We start from the raw sequence: 20,984 nt of genomic DNA, 5'->3' as shown, positions 1-20,984 counted from the left end.
CCCTCTCCTATTCTACTCAGATTACCTTAATCACAGTGTGGACCTTAAAATCCTCCAACCAAGCTTTCATTAAATGGTCAGATTACACTGCATTTACTTCAGTTGAAAAATGAATATGGAACAATTTTTGAAGGAATGATGTACCTTGCATACATTAGACAGCTATGCATTGAACATGACAGTAATATCGAAAAATGGAGCACAAAATAGGTAAAAGTAATTGGAAAAAGTGAATTTTATTCCTAGTCCAGTTTCTCTTATAAGATGGCATATCTAGAGGACTCATGGTGACGCATTGAAGGACAAGGAAATATCATCTTCACATCTTCCCATTACACCTAATGTCATTAGGCTCAGCATAATATCCTACAAAGAAACCATATACATAAAAAGTTGAGGATTCGGTTCTTTAATTTGAATATTGAGGTATATATGGTAGAAAATGGTGAAACTTAGAAAATTAGCCTTTTGGGTATGCTTTTATTTAGTTTTGTTAATTGAATATCTTAGGCTGAAGGAGAAAACAAAATTTGAAATTAGCTCCAACGTCAGAGAAATATGAAATAGGCCAGTAATTTGTAGACTAGGTCACAAATTAATGAAAACAGGAACACATGACAATGCAATTCTGGAAGAAGAGAAATGCATTTGGAAATGAAAGAAAACAAATAATTTTTGACATTTACTTACCAAAAAAATCAGGTTTTTACAATAAGGCCAAAATAGATTAAGGGAATCGTCCAAGAATATATTCCTTTTTATTAATTTCCTATGTTTGAACAAAATTGTCTTTTTTACTATTTCTTTAAAAAAAAAAAAAAAAAAAAAGATTCACTAACCACAGTTAAGAACTAACCATAGTTATTGCTTAACCCAGGACAGAAGTCAGGTTGAGGGTGGCATTGGCAAAATAGTAGTACTATAAATACAGGGTTTACACATGCTCCCTTTTTATTTTATATGTACATTTTTCGTTAATTTTCGGTAGAGTTCTTTTTTGTGCAGTCTGTATTAGGGTTGGCGAATTTTTCCCAAACATCTTGTTTCTAGAGTTATTGTTGTTATTTTTTTTGACTTGGTTGGGAGATAATAGCAGAAACAAATTTCGTGGAAATTCATCAATGGCGATTCACATTGCTCAAAATGGGTAAGTCATCGTATCTCTCTTTGTTAAGCTGTATTGGGTATCTGTATCTATCTGTGTATCTATATATATAGATATATATATACTGTTTTTGGTTTATGCTTTGCATGGAAGTAATTTTGATCATTGAGTGTGTTGCTCGATTGTGGAGGCATTGATAATGGCTTTCTAGGGTTTAGTCAGGTAAACTCAATTTGCGTACTGTAAATGGAATCTTCAAGTTTATAAGATTCTGGTTGATGGGTATGGTTAATTTTGCTTTTAGCATTGAATTTGAGTAGTTTACACTTGTTTTTGTTCTGGGTTATGCAGTCCATACCTTATGGCAGTTTATACCAGTGGCTGAAGGGGCGGAGTTTTTCGATATGCAGATTTTGAAGTTTTCCATTGTCACCGACTTGTTTGTGTCATTCATAAGTTTGGTATATCAGGTAGTTCAATTTGTTAATGGTATGTTGTTTAAGAACTGAGAAGGTTGCTAGATCAAAGGATATATAATTTTGTTTTAAGGTATAGGAACGACTAACGCTGATGATGCTCAAATAGCCTTCTTCGAACTGTGGGTTTTTCAAAAGTTCGGTACTCTAGTTATTTCTTCGAACTGTGGGTTTTTCAAAAGTTTGGTACTCTAGTTTTATCGGTTGCTCATTACGAATCTTCCAAATTTAGTGATTCGATTATAGATTTCTTCGAACTGTGGGTTTTTCAAAAGTAAGGTACTCTAGTTATTCGATTTTGTAAATATTTCCTTTGTCGTTCGTTTGTCGGTTGCTCATTACGAATCTTGTGACCTAAGGATACAATATCTCTTCGATTGTAAATATTTACTTTGTCGTTTGTCGGTTGCTCATTATGAATCTTGTGACCTAAGGATACAATTCTCTTGGATTTGGTAAACAAGATGATGCATTTATTCGTGTGGTTCAGTTCATTATAATGGTTATTCCTAGCAATAAAGACCTACATATACGGCAATAATTTCGTGTCCTTATTCTCTCTTTTTTTGTGTGTGTGTGCCAAATTTGGGTTCTTATTATGGATTGTTATTTTGTCATATTAGGCCTTTTACAAGGTTACTTCATGACCTAGACAAGAATATCAAGATTAGTAGCGTTTAGTTGTTTACTAACGTAGTTGCATTCGAACTTGGGGATTTTCAAAAGTTTGCTACTCTTGTTAGTCGATTTCACATCAATTCCTTGTTGGTTGCTCTTTAAGAATCTATTGCAGGAAGGATACAATTGCTTTTAGGGTTTGTTAAATGGCAAGATGTAATTATTCGTTTGCTTAGATTCTTGACGATGGATTGTGTCTAACAATTTATTCATGTCATTATCTTCTTTTTTTGCTTTTGCATTTGAAGGAAGATATTTTATGACTGAAACAAGAAATCGGGATGTGTTGTTAAAGCAATTGAGTTCAAACTTTGGGCTTTTCAAAAGTTCGGTAAACTAGTTAGTCGATTAAAGTCATATTCTTGTCGGTTGCTCATTAAGAATCTGTTGACTTGGATATTTTTGCTTTTGGGATTTGGTAAATGGCAAGTTGCATTTATTCGTCTTATTGAATTCTCGATTAGGGTTTATTTCTAACAATAATGACCTAGTTATGTTGTTAAAATCCTACGATATAGGATACGTATCTTATGATTTGTATCCTTTCTTTTCAAAAACTATATGTATCCCACCCCATATCCTTTCTTTTCAAAAACTATACGATGGCGGATCCTACGATACCTTCGCTTATCCCGATTTGGTATTTATCCTACGATTACTTATTGAACAAAATTTATACCATATTTTAAGAATCAGAATCCCAAACGCATTCTAAATCCTTTGATCTAATCGTGGCGACAATGAAACCATTTAAAGAAAACCGAAACTCAATTCATTAAAGCTTGAATAGAAAAAAGAATTTATTGTGATCATGATTTGCATACATCAAATAAGAGCTCTTCTCCTCTTCCCACTAGGGAGACTTGGAATTTCTCATCCTACAAACTTATTTTTTTATGGAAAAAACTTATTTTTCATGTATACAACAGATAACAGGTATAAATATCTTCTAATCGTATATTAGCTTTTGCTAATGTATCTTATGATACGCGATACGTATCCCGATACATAAAATGGAAAAAACTATACACAATACGTATCATGATTTGAAAACACCTTATGAGGCATATGATTCTGTGTTGTTATTTTCTTTGTTTTCAAATGTTCTTACTCAAGATTGACTATTTTGCCATAGTAGGGCTTTCGCAGTTGAAGGAAGTCCTTTATGACCAACGCAAGAATATCGAGTATGTAGCATTTGTTAAGGCAGTTGAGTCCGAACATTGGGCTTTTCAAGTTTGTTAATCTAGGATTAGATTAATTTCCGTTGTCGTTTTGTTGGTTGCTCATTAATAATATTTTGATGCAAGGATATTTTTTGTTTCCGGATATGATAAGTAAGATGCATTTATTCGTGTTTCTTTGTTATGGTTTGTGCATAACAATCTTGACGTAGTTGTAAGGCAATGATATTGTGTCATTATTCTCTTTCCTGCCAAATATGGGTTCTTACTGTGGGTTGATTGTTTGTCGCTTTAGGGCTTGCACATTTGAAGGTCGGTCCTTTATGACAAGGACAATAACATAGGATTCACAGCACTTGTTGAAGCAGTTGAGTTCTTGTTCTTGTTTAGGTACATTGTGTGCGGTATATTGGGTAAATGGAGTGTAATAAGGAGGAAGCGGCTAGGGCAAAAGAGCTTGCTGAGAAGAAGCTGACAGAAAGGGACTATGATGGAGCTAAAAAAATTGCTTTGAAAGCTCAAACCTTGTTTCCTGGGCTTGAAGGTCTTCCTCAATTCATGGCAACCCTAGATTTGTACATTTCTTCTGAGAAAAAGATAAATGGGGAAGTAGACTGGTACGGGATTCTAGGTGTGGACCCCTTCGCCGATGATGAAACATTGAGGAGACAATACAGGGCACTTGCTCTCACTCTTCACCCTGATAAAAACAAGTCGGTTGGGGCGGATGGTGCTTTCAAAATTCTATCCGAAGCATGGAGTTTATTGTCCGATGAGGCTAAGAGAGGGGAATATAACCAAAAGCGGAATATAAGGGTTATGAACCAGAAAAATACAAGTATGAATGCACCAATGCCAGCTGGTAAGAATGGTTTCCATGGTTTCACCCACAGTGGTAATTCCAGTTTAAAGGATCTAAAGAGTGGTGCTACTCTGCAACCTACTCCATTGAAGTCCAATACTTTTTGGACTGCATGCAAGCGGTGTAAGATGCAATATGAGTACTTAAGGGAATACTTAAACTACAATCTCCGCTGTCCCAATTGTCATGAGCCTTTTTGTGCAGTGGAAATTCCTCGTCCACCCAGAAATGGTCAGATACCATCAACCCAGGGGGGCCCCAACCAGCAACAGCAAAATGTGAACGACAATTTGGCAAGAAACATGTCTGCCACAGTGAGAAAACCCATTTCGGCTCCAAATGCAGGTGCTGGCTCTATCAATAGTCCAAACATTCAGCAGGGTACACATTTAAATCCAGGTGGTGTCAGAATTGTGCCAGGATCAGGTTCCTCAGCTGGTCAAAGTGCAAATTTGTTTCATCCAGCAAGTCAGAGTTTCAAGAAAAGTAGTGCATCCCAGAAAATGGGTGCCAGGTCAGCTTCACATGTTGGTTCCTCTTCTGGAAAAGTAGATAGGCCTCTGAAAAAAAGTCGAATCGATATGAATGTTGCTGGAAGGGATATTCCTAATAAGATGGCAATGGGGAATGGAGGCATTGGTCAAAGGGGTAGCTCAGGTACAGAAAGGTTCGGTGCTTATGGAACTGTGAAGCAGAAAAGTGTACGGTGGATGTCGCAGTTAGAAATTCGCAATGTGCTGGCGGCAAAGTCTAGGATGGAGTTAAGGAAAAAGCTGAATGATTGGAGCATGGAAGCTGCATTGAAGGAATCAAATAAAGTGGGTAAGGAGGCGGAAATGGAGAAATCAAAAGGTACAGTTAATGGAGGGAAGAAAGATGGAAATAAAAGTGCTGCTTTTATGGATCGTAAAGCCAATGCTGATAGACCACCAGCAGTCCAGCCCAGAGAGTGTTCAACCCCTGCAACATCTAATATTGATTCTGACGAAAAGCCTGCTGATGTCATGTTGATGAGTGTTCCGGATCCAGAGTTCTATGACTTCGATAAGGATCGGATAGAGAAATCCTTTGGTGAAAACCAGGTATGGGCTGCTTATGATGACGATGATGGCATGCCCCGTTATTACGCTTTGATTCATAGTCTCATATCTAAGAGGCCTTTCAAGCTTGAGATTAGTTGGCTGAACTCCAAAAGCAATGCTGAACTGGGCCCGCTAAATTGGATTGGTTCTGGTTTTTCCAAGACTACTGGGGATTTCAGGATAGGCAAGCGCATAATAAGCAAGAATCTGAATTCTTTCTCTCACAGGATGAAGTGGACAAAAGCTGCAAGAGGAGTAATCCAGATTTTTCCCAAGAAGGGAGACGTTTGGGCTCTTTTCAAAAACTGGTCTCCTGACTGGAATGAGCTAACGAAAGATGAAGTGATTCACAAGTACGACATGGTAGAAGTGCTTGACGACTATCATGTGGAACGAGGTGTAGCTGTTTGTCCTCTAGTTAAAGTTGCTGGCTTCAAGTCAGTGTTTCAGCAGCGTTTTGACCCGGGAGAAGTGAAGACAATCCGGAGAGAGGAGATGTTCCGATTTTCTCATCATGTCCCTTCTTACATAATTACTGGTCAAGAAGCTGCAAATGCTCCCAAGGGTTGCCTAGAGCTTGACCCAGCAGCCTTGCCTTTGGAACTACTCCAGGTTATAACTGAAGCCAAGGAGGTAGAAACAGCGGAGAAAGCTACAAAAGCTACCAAAGAGGGTGCGGTGGACGGCCTGGGAAAAGTTGAGGAAAACTTGCATTTACAGGGTAGTGGCAGAAGCAGTGCACAAGATGGGTTGACTAACCGTTATAAACATGTGTACACAAAAAGAAAGGCAAGGAAAGGAAAGGAATCCACTGAAGAAGAAATTGCAAAACATACAAATGAAGCCACAGAATAAACAACACTGGCTTTTGGTGAGTAGTCACCAGTTCTGTTTTTTTTTTTGCTGCACAGCAATTTTGTTCATTTGATCTCTGTTAGTACTTGGCCCAACTCGAAGTGTTTGTAAGTTTTCTTTTTCATTCCATCTTCTTGCAGTCAAACGTTGATTGACTAGAGCTCTCAACCATACTGAAACTGGTCCAGCAGTGTTCGCGATATTGCTGTTGAGTTTTGGAGACCGTACAGTATTTTGAAGTCAGAGAGGTGAGATGAGGTTTCGTCTTGCTCTTCTGCAACTTGAAGACAGTATAGAAGGTGAACTGACATGGTAGACGCTGTTTGCGGTTGGAAACAACTGAGAATCATTAGCTTAGCACCTAATTTGCTGTATGTAACAGCTCTATTTTTTTCTTGTTCTTTTGTTTTACACACAAAAGGAATCTCAGAACTTTTTCCTTTACATATAAACCTCATAATGCTTAAATAGACTTCTCAAACTTGAAATTTCAGCAGCTCTCTTTAACTTTCATAGTTTTGGCTAATTTTGAAAGTTTGGATGATAGATTGTGTGCTCTTTTCTTTCCATAGCATGCCTGATGTTTGTTAATATTACCTTTTTTCACAAAGAATACTTCAAATGATGTTTATAAAACCAAGTTAAAACTCTGCAGACTGGCAATATTAGGGAGAGTTGGGGCTGGTCCTCAGATTGATGGGGAAAATTACCATCCTTGCTCCCATGTCGCTCTATCTGGCCTGAAATCAGAAGATGCTCGTCTTTATTTGCATGTTTATTCCTTTTCATCATTTCTAATAACTTCTTGGGGTTGTTTTGTGGCTGTTGGTTTTGCACTAGCTTTTTACTTTCTGGAGCAAATTGAAAGTGTCTTATAGCTTAATTGATGTGCATGTTTTTATGTATTCTGGGATTCATTTATAGATAAATTTATTTCCAAGCTTCTGGAACAGAAAATAAAATATAGAGAGGCAATGAAGACCGAGTTTTGCCCTGAGCTAGTTGCAGGTTGTCCGTTATACAGTAGTATTTTTGTAACTCCTAAGCGTGCTCTTTGGAATGAGAGTCCTAACTAAGCCCACTGGTTCTACATCTCCGGTCATAGTCTGCATTTTGATTGTTCATATCTCATCTTGCGCGTTACCATGGAGCATGAGTGTTGTATTGCATCGTTGATGAACCTGAGTATGTCTGTATGTGTGTTCTAGGACTTTTAATTTACCCTTGTATTCAAATGTTGTCATCTTGTGAGCTAATTAAAGGTTCTTGCACTCTGGAATCAAGTATGAATATCTTGTTAACTTTCAAGGATAGTTATTCCTCGCTGATTCCAGGTGAACTTTAATGATTCTTTTCTTTTCTGATGCTTATCGTCCTGTTTCTTTTAAATCCCCACCATAGAGTAGCATTTTTTCTCAGGTTAGGGCCAGGTCTTTCTTAAGAACTTATATTGAGTTATGTAACAAGGAAATGAAGTTCCGACACCAAGTGATGGAGAAAAATGGCGTTGAGTCGTGTTCAAGGAAATGAGGTGCCATTTCATAAGCCCTTACGTTCTCCTCCCAGAACGTGTGTTCAAGTCATCAAAATAGTACAGTGTAGACCCCTTCTCGGTACATTATGACACTAGTAGTGAAACCTGCAGCTGGAAGTTGGAACAACTGTGAAAACTCTTGGAATGCTTGTGTTTTCTCAGTAGTAGTGAATTCTACACCGTACAGTTTAGATTGGATACACTCACAATCAGTAGTAGTGGATTCGACACCATACATTTTAGATTGGATACACTCACAATCACCTGCAGCGTGTCCTCGACGTTCTTTGTTACAACCTTGATTACTCTTTATTTAGGATCGATTTCAAATAGAGATCAAGAGCTTGGACGATGAATTTATTATTTAACTGCCTCATTTTTTGTTCTTACTGAATGGGATCCTTCTGCCTACTTTCAAAATATGAAGACTTGTGGCAAGTCATCCCTTTCTGAACCTTATTACTTTTGTTGGTGAGTGGTCATGCCTATCAGCCAATCATGTGAATGAATTAGATCCAGATAGTAGCTATCTTTGTTGATCTGCAAGCTTTCATTTCAAGAAGGTCCAGGAACTTCCCTACTTCAAAATTTTCCTACCTCCGTTGGATGAACATTGTCGGGGAAGTTAACGCGGATCAGTTGAACGGTAGAGCCTTTTTCTTTCTTGGGTTACCCATGACCGATCCACCAACTGCAACCTCAAGTCACGTCGGCCACTTCCCACAAGCTTTTGCTTGTGGGTAGGGTGACCCATGAGAATTGTACTCCTAGTAGGAGACGAACTGGAGATTTTTACTTGTAATGCCTCCTCCCAGTTTATCTTGAGTAAGTGACTAAGTGTTGTCTTTGAGGGGTAAGTGACCTATCAATTTTGCCATATTGCACTCTCAATGCTGAAGAACCGGGCTAACACTAAATCTGGCGTGGATTTTCTGAAGGTCAACTTAGAAATGTTAATTATTGTTTGGGCTTGGTTTGGTTATATGCATTTTAATACAGGTCAAAGTCACGCAATGCCCGTGCATGAGCACAAGCAAAAGCGCGAGCATGGAAACATTTTGGAAAAGAGAAAAAATATTAAAATTCGTGAGAGCGAGGAGGATTATGTGACCCATATATTGTATATCGCTTTATGCTAATGAACGGACTCAAACAGCTGGCGTTCCATCCCAAGGTAAACCACCTCTTTGTTTTAGCAATAACTCCCATAGATGGGGACAAGCATAAAATGTTGTTTGAGCATAGGAAGTCGTAGTCATATCCAATGAGTATGTGTGCTTTTCAATTTAGACCACTAGTAATCCATCATTTTATCCTATCCTAACTTTCATTCATCTATCTATTCTAGCAAAAAGGGTGAAAGCGAAATTCCATCATATCCTCTCATTCTCCAGTTCCAAATTTTACTATTGGAAATAGTTCCTCCTTGGCTCCTTCCTCTGCATTTTTTCTTCTCTTTTTTACCCTTGTGAGTTTCTCTGCATACCCCTGGGCATCGCTTAGCTAATCTGAGTGAAGGTCCTCCGTTTTTACTCAAGTAGGAGTATTTTGTAGTGAGATATAAACTATGATGAATCATGTTCTCACCTCTAGTTCCATGACAATTACTGAGTACTTTTTCAATCGACAGAAGATGTCGTTTATATCATGTATGAAACAGAAAATACAAATTTAAAACACTACATCAATTATAAGAGTTTGCGAGATAATCAGGCCCAACAGCTCAATCAATTATGATAGTCTACGAGATAACCAAGTCCAACAGTTCAACTAGTACAAGAATAAGTCCATCATAGGGAACATAAATAAAGAAGTAAAGGAAAAGTCCATTTAAGAAAAGAACAACCACACGCAGGTGGAGGAAGATTCAAACTCTTGACCTTTTAATGAAATGCAAGAGTGCTAGCCAACTAAGCTAACCCCAATTGGTTCTATGACAATTACTTTAAGGAAATTGATTTTCGCGCTCCACTTTTTTCTAATGACGCTCTACTTTTAAAATGAAGTTAACTTCATGAACAAAGTAGAGCGCCATCAGTAAAAAATGAAGCACAAATATGAAAATCCTTACTTTAATCCTTTCTCTTTTCAAAAACTATTCCCTCACTCCGTGTTATTCACTTGGTAAATTCGTTTGGCTTATCTTACTTCTTATTTTTTTTGTTAGGAAATTGATATTTACACTCCTTGTTTCTGTTATCCACACTCTTTTTTTTTATTTTTTGGTTGAAAGCAGAGTGCAATTTTGTTCACCCTCCTTAAAAGAGGGTGAACATTACCCTCTCTCTTATTGGTTGAAATGGTGTGGATCCCGTCACAAAGTGATGTCATGGTTAGTTGGTTACTATGCAATACACTTTTGAGTAAGTATGACATCACTTCGTAGTGAGGTTCACATCATTTCAACCAATAAAAAAGAAGGTAATGTTCTCAAAAGGATGAACAAAACTCAACTCTTGAAAGTACATGTATCTTTTTTACTAAAAAACAAAAAATGTATAGATAACGGAAAGCGTGTGTGAATATCAATTCTGTTTTTTTTTAAGAGAGGGAAATCCCAAATTCCCCTATCATAGGCACTGGGCAACACTACCACACCATTTTCCCCATAACCACAGGTCTACAACACAGTACAAACACCCACGTTCTCCGAAACCCAAAAATGGAAGACAACCCACAACTCCCACCACCGCAACCGACGGCTGCGCCGTCTCCATTCCCTCCTCAACCCCCCTACCACCACCTCCTCCAACAACAACAACAGCAGCTCCAGATGTTCTGGACGTACCAGCGCCAAGAAATCGACCAGGCCAACGACTTCAAGAACCACCAGCTCCCCCTGGCCCGCATCAAGAAGATCATGAAGGCCGACGAGGACGTCCGCATGATCTCCGCCGAGGCCCCCATCCTCTTCGCCAAGGCCTGCGAGCTCTTCATCCTCGAGCTCACCATCCGCTCTTGGCTCCACGCCGAGGAGAACAAGCGCCGCACCCTCCAGAAGAACGACATCGCTGCCGCCATCACCCGCACCGACATCTTCGATTTCCTCGTCGATATCGTGCCCAGGGACGAGATGAAGGACGAGGGTTTGATGGTGGGTGGGCCTAATAGTAACAGTACGGCCAGTGGAGTGCCGTATTATTACCCCCCGGCGGTAATGGATGCGGCGGCGGGGGGGATGATGATGGGGCGGCCGGCGGTGGATCCGATGTACTTGGCGGCCCCGCCGTCGCAGGCGTGGCAGTCGGTGTGGCAAACGGGGGTGGAGGATGGGGGGTACGGGGGCGGAGAGGGGAATCTCGATGGGCAAGGGTATGTTTGTCATTCACATTTTAGTAAAATTTCTTGGATTTCTTGTTTTTGTTAGTAGATCTGTTTTTTTTTTTTTAAAAGACGGTAGAGTTAGATTAGGAGTATCGACACTATCCCTTCCAACCCAGAAACCTCCCAGCACCTAAGTACTGGTACACGATGGGCTTTGGAGGTGTTCCGATTTTGTTAAAAAAGTACTTTTTGAAAAAAAAAAGTATTTTCAAATTTAAATATAATAAAAATAAAAAATATTTTTTTAATTTTTTTTATCATTTAAAAAATTTTAATAAAATTTATCAAACAAGATTTATATTAATAAAAAAATTATTTACGTAAATATATAATTTTTTAACTTAAAATTACCTACTTTTTCAAAAAAGTACTTTGTCATTTACATTTTAGTCGGGTTTGTTGTTTTTGTTTGTAGTTCTGTTTTGTCTTTTGTCCTTTTTTCAGACGGTAGAATTAGTATGGTAATAGAGTTAGATTAAGGGGTATCGACGCTATTCTATCTGCTCGAACGGAGAACCTCCCAGCACCTGAGTACTGGTACACGACCAACTGAGCAGTCTGAGCTAGATGCCCTGGTCGTAGATCTGGGCCTTTAGGGTATGTGATTTTGTGCTTTGGCAGACGGGGGTGGAGGATGAGGGGTATGAGAGTGGAGACGGGAATCTCGATGGGCAAGGGTATGCTTGTCATTTCACATTTTGGTTAAGTTTCTTGGGTTTCTTTTTCGGTTTGTAGATCTGGGTCTTTAGGGTTTTTGATTTTGTGCTTTGTTTTGGTCTTTTATGCAAAGGTGAAGTTTTTTCTTTCAGTTTGTATGATTCACTACGTTACACTATATTTACTGTTTGATGGGTATAGTTCAGGTGTTGATTTTGGTCTTTAGGGTTTGTGATTTTGTGCTTTGGGAAGGTCGAAACTTTATGTGATTCACTGCGTTACACTTTGTTTACTGTTTGTGGGTCCAGTTCAGGAGTTGTTTTCGACAATTTTCCTTCGTCGAGGTGGATAATGTAGAGATTTATGTGCTCTTTGTATCTAAAGACATTTCTCTCTTTTTTTTGTTCACATTTTGTGATTTCGTTGCTTTCAAATGGTCATTTAGCCAGAGATCACGTTCTGTCTTTAATTTTTGTGGTTCATATCTATACACTTTGTTTGCTGCTTGATGGGCAGAGTGGAGTATTGATTGACAATTCCTTTTGGAGCAGTCAACTCAACAGTGCAGAGATTGATGAGCTCTTGCTGTTCTTTGTACTGGAAAGACCTTTTCCCCCCATTCCTTTCCTTGTTTTGGGTGCTTATAGGTCAGGGATTCCCTTTAGATTAATCGTGAATTGTTGTGTGTTCTCTTTGTCTTTCTCTTGTGATACATTTAGCCCTGCCAAAAGCTCTTGGTCTCAGAAGCCTTATTGTAGTTTACAGCAAGAGGCTAACTCTCAGAATGGGTGCTCATTTTACCGAAACAATTGATTGGCATTGCTAATCCAGTTGCATGAAGAATGGCGATTGTTTCTCAATCTGGTCACTGTGGCTTATTATTGTTCTTGTAACCATAGTTCAAGGATGTAGAGAAGGAGATTCCTGTTTGTTTGTTTTTTTTGGTTTCTTGACTATTCATACTTATGTAGAGCTATTTCTTTGGAAGAAGATTGTTCATGGCTTCATGCTGCAATGTAGGAAAATTGAAGTTGGTTGCATAAGGTAACGTAGAAGATCATAAAAAATGAGATCTAGATAGGCTTATGGTCCTTTTACTAAGTGGTTGTTACTCCACACTGTGGAGCACATGGGGACCATGGATGAAATTACTGGATGGTGTCTGCATGCTGGAACAGATTATCTTTTCGCCAGTTGGTAGGGATGGGAACGGGTAGGGTTTGGATCGGGGGATCCTATTCCATACCTGATCCCCAATTGGAGGGTCCTTCACCATCCCTGCTCCGATCCCCATCGGAGATATTAGATAAAGAACCAAACTTGCCTCCCAATGGGGATCGGGGTTTCTCCAAATATACCCATATCCAAACCAAAAAATATAAGAAGTCGAGTGAAATTAAATTGTATTTCTATTTAGAAATATTATCTCAATTGATATTCATAGGATATTAAGTAGTCTATAATAGGTAGTAATTGATAAGATTTGCTAATTGAAGATGTAATTATTTACATATATAACTATACTCGAGATTTATACGTATGTTCGTATGTATATATGCATATATAATATAGTATATGCAGTATATATAACGGGGTTCGTGGCAGGTATGGGGCTGGTACGAGTATTCAGGGGTGGAGATTACAAAATCATACCTGCTGAATTCCTGAGCGGGTTTTCTTTAAATCCCACCGTACCCGCTACTATTGGGGAAATTTTTGGATAAACCCGCCTCCATACAGGTGGGGTGGGGCGGGTATCCATTAGATATGGGGAAATTGCCATCCATACGCCACAGGGGGTGGGGGGGTTGTTCCCTGTAATGTTCCCACCATATACAATAGTTGTTCCGAGCCCCCAACCTGAGGGTAGAAACTAGTGCCTTAATGTTAAACTTTCGAGTGATTTTATGCCCCCTTTGATTCTTTGGTTTACTTTCATGCTTATAATTTAGTGGGGAAAGTTGTGGGTAGGCCTGCGGAAAGTTTGGAATTGACCTTGTTTGTTGGGCCAGGTTCAACTGTTCTTTGTAGGTTGAATTTCTACTTTCCGAGTAGAAATGTTTTTACATTTGAACTTTCCTTCTACTACTGGATTATTACCTTTCCTTTCGACTTCAGGACACCTTTGAGCTGATGGCCGAGGACCTAAGGTGATGGAGAGGTTTCAAAGAGCTAAACCCAATTTTAGCACTGTTTTTGTTATTTGATACCTATAACCAAGAGAACTACATCACAAGTGTTATAGATTGCTTTTCATTCTTATGGTGAGTAGCAAAAAACATTGCGAGCAAGAGGTGCCTGTGAGAAGGAATGGATTTAAGAAATTAAATTATCATCTTTCCATTGAAGATTTCTTACGAGGAATCACGGTTTATGAGCAACAATAATCCGAAATTTTAACTTCTTTTACTTTCTAAAGGTATATGGTATTCATTTTTAGATGACATAACGTTAGTAATAGTTATAGTATACTTGGACGGATGCATAAAAGACAGCAGTATTTTGCATGCCAAAAAACATTGCGAGCAAGAGGCTGTGAGAAGGAATGGATCTTAGAAACTTCAGTATCATGTTTCTGTTAAAGTCTTCTAATGAGGTAAACAATCCTCCAAATTTTTAACTTCTTTGCCTTTCTAATCTCATACTTAGCATTTTTAGATGTCATAAAGTTGGTTAAAACATGTGTGTTCTGGGATGGAAGCTTATTGATATCCCTTGCCATATGGAAGATAGATCCAGTATAGTCCCTAATTGCCCTGTGACATCAATCTTCTTCGTTACTTAATGTTTTTTAGCCGACCTTGGTCCTTCATTGTTGATGACATGCTGAATTCCTGTTTATTTTGTGATTTGTTATTTCCTTAAATATATCAGACTCCTTCAGTCACTTCTGATGGTGTACGAGGTATTAGTATCCCCTTTTCTTAGTCAGAGATAAGCTTTAGAACAAAACCATTGGTCCAATGAGACTCCAATTACCCATCTAAGGAATAAAGAGAGAAACGTAACAACAAGAAAACAAGTATTTCCCGCTGAACACATGACGACAAGAACAGAAGCATTACCCACCAGACACAATGGCCATGTGGTGTAATCGTTTGCTGCAGTTGTCGAAGTAGTTTTTTCCAGTTGGGAAGTATTCCCTGCAAGAAAACAAAACTATAAGAACAGAAGTATTCCTTGCCGTACACAATGGCCATGTGGTATTATCTTTTGCTACAATTGCAATAGTACCTATTTTCCCCAGTTGATGATCTTGCAGGAAATCTTCCTATCATATATGTTTGCAAGAAACTTTGTGAGCGCTTATCATTCAAGTCAAGATAATTTAGGCACTATTCTAGTTACTGGTCATGTTTCCTGCCCTGGTTGGTGTCATTGGCCCCGGAAAGTAGCTCATATCTTCCACATGCCCTCCTCAATTCTGCAGATATTTTCAAATTTTCCCAGTTAAGTTACATCATTCATTATAACGAACTCATCGTCACCATAGATTACATTTTAGTTACGGCTCTATACAACAGTCAACAGCAGGCACTCACTGATATAATATTGCCCTGACTGCCGCTTAGAGCCAAGATGCATTCACCAGTTGAAGATCCATGGAACTCACCGTTGTTTCATGATACAATAACCTGGTTACATTACTTTACAATTCTAAAAACATATACTACTATTGCTTTTTAGTCAACAAACAGTGAATTTGTTGAGAAGGTAACAGATTCAAGCTATAAGCTGTTGCCTTCATTTTACATTGAGAAATAGGTAAAGATAGTGTAAAAAGGGGCCAAATCGGTGGTTAGCTGCCTTCCTCCTGATTGGTTTAGAGCGGAGGATGTTGGTTGACCCCCGCAATCAAACTGGACATTCCAATTTTCCTGATCTCCTGCATGACTGAGCTTATTAGATGGTTTTGAAACCAGCCAAATCGCTTGTTTATTTTCCGATTGCTGATTTGGTTTATTGGTTACTTTGATTTCTCTTATTTGCACTGTGAAACTTGGGGCATTTTCTTGTGGTGGATTGGCTAGCTATGTGAAAATACAAACAAGAGCCATATATATTTGGACATAGGTACTTTTCCAAGATATGTGTATTGACTTCAATGCTGAAGACTGTATTCTTTCGTTTCTAAGAAATCTGTAGGACTGTTGTTTCTAGAGTTTCCCCTCTTGCAGCTGAAAGTTTTTCCTAGATAGGACGCTTCCTCGGTAAAATATTCACAAGGCGTTTCTGATTTCCATAAGGTGGATTGTTATACTGTTACTTGTGTGTCTTCAAGTTTCAAAGATCTCTGTCTTGACATTGTTTCACTGTCTCGGTTTGCAGTTAACTGGATCAGTCGGGGATGCTATCATGCTAAGTGGCACGATGCAAAAGCTGCTCAGCTTGTTCATCCTTTCTGGAATGTAGTTAATTTTAATTTAACTTGGCTGCAATTTACGGAACGAGTGATGACTTGTATTGTCCGAAACCAATTGAAACCTTGGATCATGTGTAGTAACAAATTGCTTCTGTGATTCATCCTATTGGATATCCATGTGCAGTACCAAAGATTATCTTTGTGCAGTTCTGGGTTCGATTCACGCATCTCTCCCTGAGTATATTAATTTTGGTTGATTCATGTGGTGAAGCTAAAATGTTTACCTATTCCATAACCAGAAACATTGGATGTCTATATCTCTGTGTGTACATATGGGTGATCGATTTCACAGGTAAATGTTAGGAAAAGATGAATATGCTTTTTTAGCGCGAGTTTTGTTATTTGCAGGTGCAATGGAGGGAGAAACATTTCATGATTTAGTCCCCTCTCAAATCGACATCTCTCACACGTTGAATTCTCGTAATTCTTCATATGACGCAAAATGAGATTTATTATAGTCCATGTATCGATCAAAACCATTAATTTTCGTAATTCTTTTTTTTTTTTTTTTCCACGGCGATATACATCAGTGGGGGTTAATGGGGGTGTTAGAGTTATCACGGGGAGACCAGAAGCTATCCATAGCCCTGGTCCCCTAAAGGGCCTGCCCTCTGTGGGGCACGAACCCAAGACCTTCCACAAAGGAGAGGCAATGACTGACCAACTGCACTAAGCAGTGGTTGTCAATTTTCGTAATTTTTTACATGACGCAAAATGAGATTTTTAGAGTCCATGTGTCGATCAATATCATTAATTTTGTAGTACGTCAATTATGTCAAAATAGGATTCATCTCACATTAGTATTCATTTGACTTTGCCGTTCATTGCTCCTTTTTATGTAATCAAAATTAGAGAAATGATAATATCAAAACTGTTTTTGTTTATGCTAAAATTAAAATGCATAAAAGCTTTGTACAATATTTTTATGCACTAGAGTTTTGGCCCAAATAAAAACAGTTTTGACATTAACAACTCCTAACAACTAACTCTTTATCGAAGTCCGATTAATTTGATTTTTTACATGAATGGTCTAGAAAGAAAAAATAGACAGATTTTTTTCACCTATTTTGATTTTTTGTTCTCTCTTTGTTTTGTCATTTTCAATTTCAAGTTTTATTTATAATTTAAAGTGTTTTTAATTTCCCACCTCGAGACGATTTTCAAAGAAGAAAAAATAGTTAAAATTAGAAAAATCTGTTAAAAAAAAAGGCCCACTTATACCAAAATTAACTCACTCCTAACTGTAATTGATCTTAAGCCAGCTTTGAAAATAGTTTCAAATTCGGATCGATCGTTATGGCTTTGGTCTCCTATCTATAGGTAAAATGTTAATTCTGGGTCGTTTATTTGACAAAAATAAATAATATTAAAGAAACATATAGTTTTACAAAATATATAGTGTCTTATGAAACTATTGGTGATAAGTGAGGACCACATTTTCCGTGAAATTACTCAATGTAATTTACAAAATTATATGCCCAAAGTACATTTAATTCAAGTCAAACAAACAGGCCTTAATAGGATTAAGTGTCCAATTTTGACTTCAAATAGTTGACTTGCTCTTTCTTCACAGTTTCCCTTTCTTCTCCCTCTACCTCTCTTTTTGAAGCTAGGGTTTCGCGAACATCTTTTTGTAATCGTCATTTGCAGCTGAGTAATAATGGATGCCCTAGACTCCGTCATCGATCCGTTGAGAGAATTCGCCAAGGACAGCACCCGCCTCGTCAAGCGCTGCCACAAGCCCGATCAAAAAGGTCAATTGTCTCGCACATATCCATTTATGTATATCTACGTTCGTATACATTTATTTACATATACATGCATGTGCTGATTTGAACATATACTTCTTCATCGAGCCTTGAGAAATTGGAGCTTGGTTTTGATTTTGCGTTATTTGGAGCAGAATTCACCAAGGTCGCGTTCCGTGTTGCGATCGGCTTCGTCGTGATGGGGTTCGTCGGTTTTTTCGTGAAGCTAATTTTCATCCCCATCAATAACATCATTGTTGGTTCCGTATAAGGTAAATTCTTCTGAATGAATAATCGATTTTCTTTCAGGTTTTTTTTTATTGTTGTGTTCGACAAATTGGTGATGTACGTACAAAGCTGTTGACCATAGTTAAGTAGGGAGAGATTTGTTTCAGTGTTTCAGTGTGATTCACAGCAATTTTGTACCCACATGTGTAGAAACAACATGCGTTGAAAGGCTATTGGGTGCTGCAAACTTTTCATTGACGGCTGATCCATGAATAAGTTTTTCTCTTTGAAGAAAGAGTTAATAATTACACCTTTGACTTATTGCGTATTTTTCTGCATATTATATGAAATTATTTGCTTTGATCAATGTGAGTATTGAGTTTTATTTGGTTTAGGATTGCAATTATAGTTTGTAGTAGTTTGGCAAAATTTTGAATTCTATCTGTTCAATTCAAATTTGTCTGTTCAGGTTTATAACTACACCTTGACTCCATCTTTGGTTTAAAATTATGAATTCTATCTGTTCGATTCAAATTTGTTTGTTCAGGTTTATAACTGCACCCTGACTCCATCTTTGGTATGTTTTGTCCATATAAGGTGAACAATTTTGTTTTGTTTTTTTGGCTGAGATCACCTAATGATGTTATAGTTGAATATTGTTAGGTTATCTGCTAATCTATGAGACAATGTTTCCGCATTGGGATATGTATCGTGTATCGATTGTTTCATTTTATGACTTGTATGGGGATATCGCGTATCGTAAGATAAGTAATATACAACTAAAAGATAGTTATACCTAATGACAAGTCAACAGACATGTTCATATATTAGAAAAGAAGCTCTCAAGGGGGTCTATCTCATGAAGGTTTTCTTCAATTCGAGCCCTAATGGATTGAGGTTGAGTTTCCTTCGTATGGTTTGAATGTCGAGATAATTAGATCAAACAAATTAGAATGCGTTGGGGGTTCTGCTTCTTACAATAATAAGATCCCAACTTTCTTTCAATAAGTTTTTGTAGCATACATACCGAATTTGGGATACGCGTAAATATCATGCAGTGCGTCATCATGTCATGGGATTTTTATACAAAAAGAATACATGTTGGAATATGTATATTTTTTCGAAATGAGTCGCTGGATTTGTGTTCGGTATCTCATATCGTAGGTTTTAAACACCTATGCTATGAAGTGTGTTTTGAGTCTCTTTACTCTTGAGATCAAACTTGAATTTTCAGTTTCATTCGATCTTCTTCTTTACTCGGATATACTCTACAATTCAACGAGAGTATGAGCTTTTGTGGTTAGAGCTTAACAAATTAATTTGTATGGTTTGACACGTTAGATGAAAGGTCTATTTTTTTTATTTCTATTCATGTTCTCGCAAGAAAAATAAAAAAAAATTTTAATAATTGGAGCACTTGTCTAAGCAGGACTCACTTGCTGCAGCATGCCTGTAATGTTCCATTTACAAAAGTTGTAGCTTTTGGCTTTTGGAATAAAATGTCTGCTTGGATTCCTGTGATTTGTTCCTGAATGTAATCGGTTATTGCCTGCCAAGGGGATCTGATTTCTTGATATACATGCGCACATGATTTTTAAGGGGTACAAGCTGTTGTGAAACGAAACTGATAGATTGTAGGGATGGGCTGTGGATTATTGAAATACAAATGATGATCATCTTGTGTTAGGATTTGACTGAATTTGGATGTGTCTATTGTTAAATTGCATGTATGAATTGCATTTGGTTAATATGTGTTGAAGTGAAAGGATCTTAAAGCGGTCTCTTGATTCGCCGAGTGACCCAGGAATCGTGTAAGGCTAAGCATTAATCTTTGGAAAACTTGAGTTTGTCCCTTTTATCGTGTTCTTCATATATGCTGAATAGTAAATAGTGCTAGTAAAATGTATGTTAGCATCCGTGTGCATGTTACCGTTTAGTTTTCTGATATTGCCTCTAAACAATGGAGTGCCATTCCTTATGTAATTCTTTAGTGCATCATTTCTCCTTGATAAAAGTTTTTGAAATAGCACTACTCATGTTACAATGCGGGAACCTGGGCTTGGATGGAAATTGGGTCTGATTATTTAAGTACACTGCAGGCGTGCTGTGGACCTTGATTTGGAAACGATTCAAACGGTTCGGATGCAAAGTGGTCAAGGAAAACTTTCAGCCGTGGTTTTTAGGCTCCTCTTTTCTTTTCTTTTCTTTTCTTTTTTTTTTTTTCCCTTCCAAAATGTATTCCATTCCATACTCCTGAGTACATTTTGACAGAATCTGGTGTTTCCTTCAATTTTGTCTCAATTTCATTCCTTCTGCCCTTGCAGTATTATTAGCTTTCTAAAGCAGTATGGTGGATTAGTTGGTCAACGTTATAACAATCCAATTACTTTCTTGCGGTTACTTGTAGTTTCACCCTGCTTGTGAGCTTCCTTGTCAAGCAAGCTAAGCAGATGCCTTTGAGCCGTAGCTTAAGGTGTGAATTCAGTCGAAAACCATTGCGGTGCGTTGGTACATTAGCCAGAGATATAACAAATGCTGTTTTAGTTCCTAATTGTTGTCATCGGAATCTTGGTGACCTGCAGAAAGAAGATGATTATTAGTTGGAGGTAGAAATGGTCTGTTTCTTTTTGAGTTCAAGCGTACTGTCCGCTTGATCTTTCGCTTATCCGGGTAAAGGAGTTAGCAATCAGTTGACAATTGGGGTTTGTTCGGACAAAAAAAAGAATCATGCTACTGGTACAGATAATCTGTGCACAGATTTTGTGGTGGGGCCCACCACTGGTCCCATATAAATGATCCGAATCGTTCATTAAATGTAAAATATTTTT

General features: G+C 38.0%; 3 protein-coding genes across 5 annotated transcripts; all 3 read left to right on the top strand.

The window, feature by feature from the left end:
* The first annotated feature begins 932 nt into the window (after positions 1–932).
* LOC131335175 (uncharacterized) lies at positions 933–6,735 on the top strand. 2 transcript variants are annotated; one of them, XM_058370420.1, is made up of 4 exons: positions 933–1,147; positions 1,457–1,575; positions 3,739–6,258; positions 6,383–6,735. In XM_058370420.1, the coding sequence occupies exon 3, from the start codon at positions 3,861–3,863 to the stop codon at positions 6,240–6,242; it is 2,382 nt and encodes a 793-aa protein (XP_058226403.1). In that variant the 5' UTR covers positions 933–1,147; positions 1,457–1,575; positions 3,739–3,860; the 3' UTR covers positions 6,243–6,258; positions 6,383–6,735. The 2 variants fall into 2 exon arrangements, with proteins under 2 accessions (XP_058226403.1, XP_058226402.1); XM_058370419.1 differs by lacking the exon at positions 1,457–1,575.
* A 3,568-nt stretch (positions 6,736–10,303) lies between these two features.
* Positions 10,304–16,343, top strand: LOC131335174 (nuclear transcription factor Y subunit C-1-like). The gene is made up of 2 exons (XM_058370418.1): positions 10,304–11,088; positions 16,087–16,343. Exons 1-2 carry the CDS (start codon positions 10,439–10,441, stop codon positions 16,088–16,090), a joined length of 654 nt encoding a protein of 217 aa, XP_058226401.1. The 5' UTR covers positions 10,304–10,438; the 3' UTR covers positions 16,091–16,343.
* Positions 16,344–17,717: 1,374 nt separating this feature from the next.
* Positions 17,718–20,485, top strand: LOC131335173 (protein transport protein Sec61 subunit gamma-like). Of its 2 annotated transcripts, XR_009202448.1 has the most exons (4): positions 17,718–17,934; positions 18,084–18,200; positions 18,704–18,753; positions 20,256–20,485. XR_009202448.1 is itself a non-coding variant. In XM_058370417.1 (3 exons), the coding sequence occupies exons 1-2, from the start codon at positions 17,841–17,843 to the stop codon at positions 18,197–18,199; spliced, it is 210 nt and encodes a 69-aa protein (XP_058226400.1). In that variant the 5' UTR covers positions 17,718–17,840; the 3' UTR covers position 18,200; positions 20,256–20,485. The 2 variants fall into 2 exon arrangements, 1 of the variants encoding a protein (XP_058226400.1); XM_058370417.1 differs by lacking the exon at positions 18,704–18,753.
* Positions 20,486–20,984: the final 499 nt, after the last annotated feature.

Source organism: Rhododendron vialii, chromosome 8a, assembly GCF_030253575.1.
Source record: "Rhododendron vialii isolate Sample 1 chromosome 8a, ASM3025357v1".
NCBI classification, from domain to species: Eukaryota; Viridiplantae; Streptophyta; class Magnoliopsida; order Ericales; family Ericaceae; genus Rhododendron; species Rhododendron vialii.
The sequence above is the reverse complement of the archived record's forward strand: the minus strand, read 5'-3'. Positions and strand labels throughout refer to the sequence as shown.

What these genes read in the sequence shown, in the direction of transcription:
- LOC131335175 (XM_058370419.1), top strand. Translation starts at nt 3,861, where the DNA reads ATGGAGTGTAATAAGGAGGAAGCGGCTAGGGCAAAAGAGCTTGCTGAG.
- LOC131335174 (XM_058370418.1), top strand. Translation starts at nt 10,439, where the DNA reads ATGGAAGACAACCCACAACTCCCACCACCGCAACCGACGGCTGCGCCG.
- LOC131335173 (XM_058370417.1), top strand. Translation starts at nt 17,841, where the DNA reads ATGGATGCCCTAGACTCCGTCATCGATCCGTTGAGAGAATTCGCCAAG. An exon ending in CCACAAGCCCGATCAAAAAG is followed by an intron (nt 17,935 to 18,083) that starts GTCAATTGTCTC and finishes TATTTGGAGCAG; the next exon opens with AATTCACCAAGGTCGCGTTC.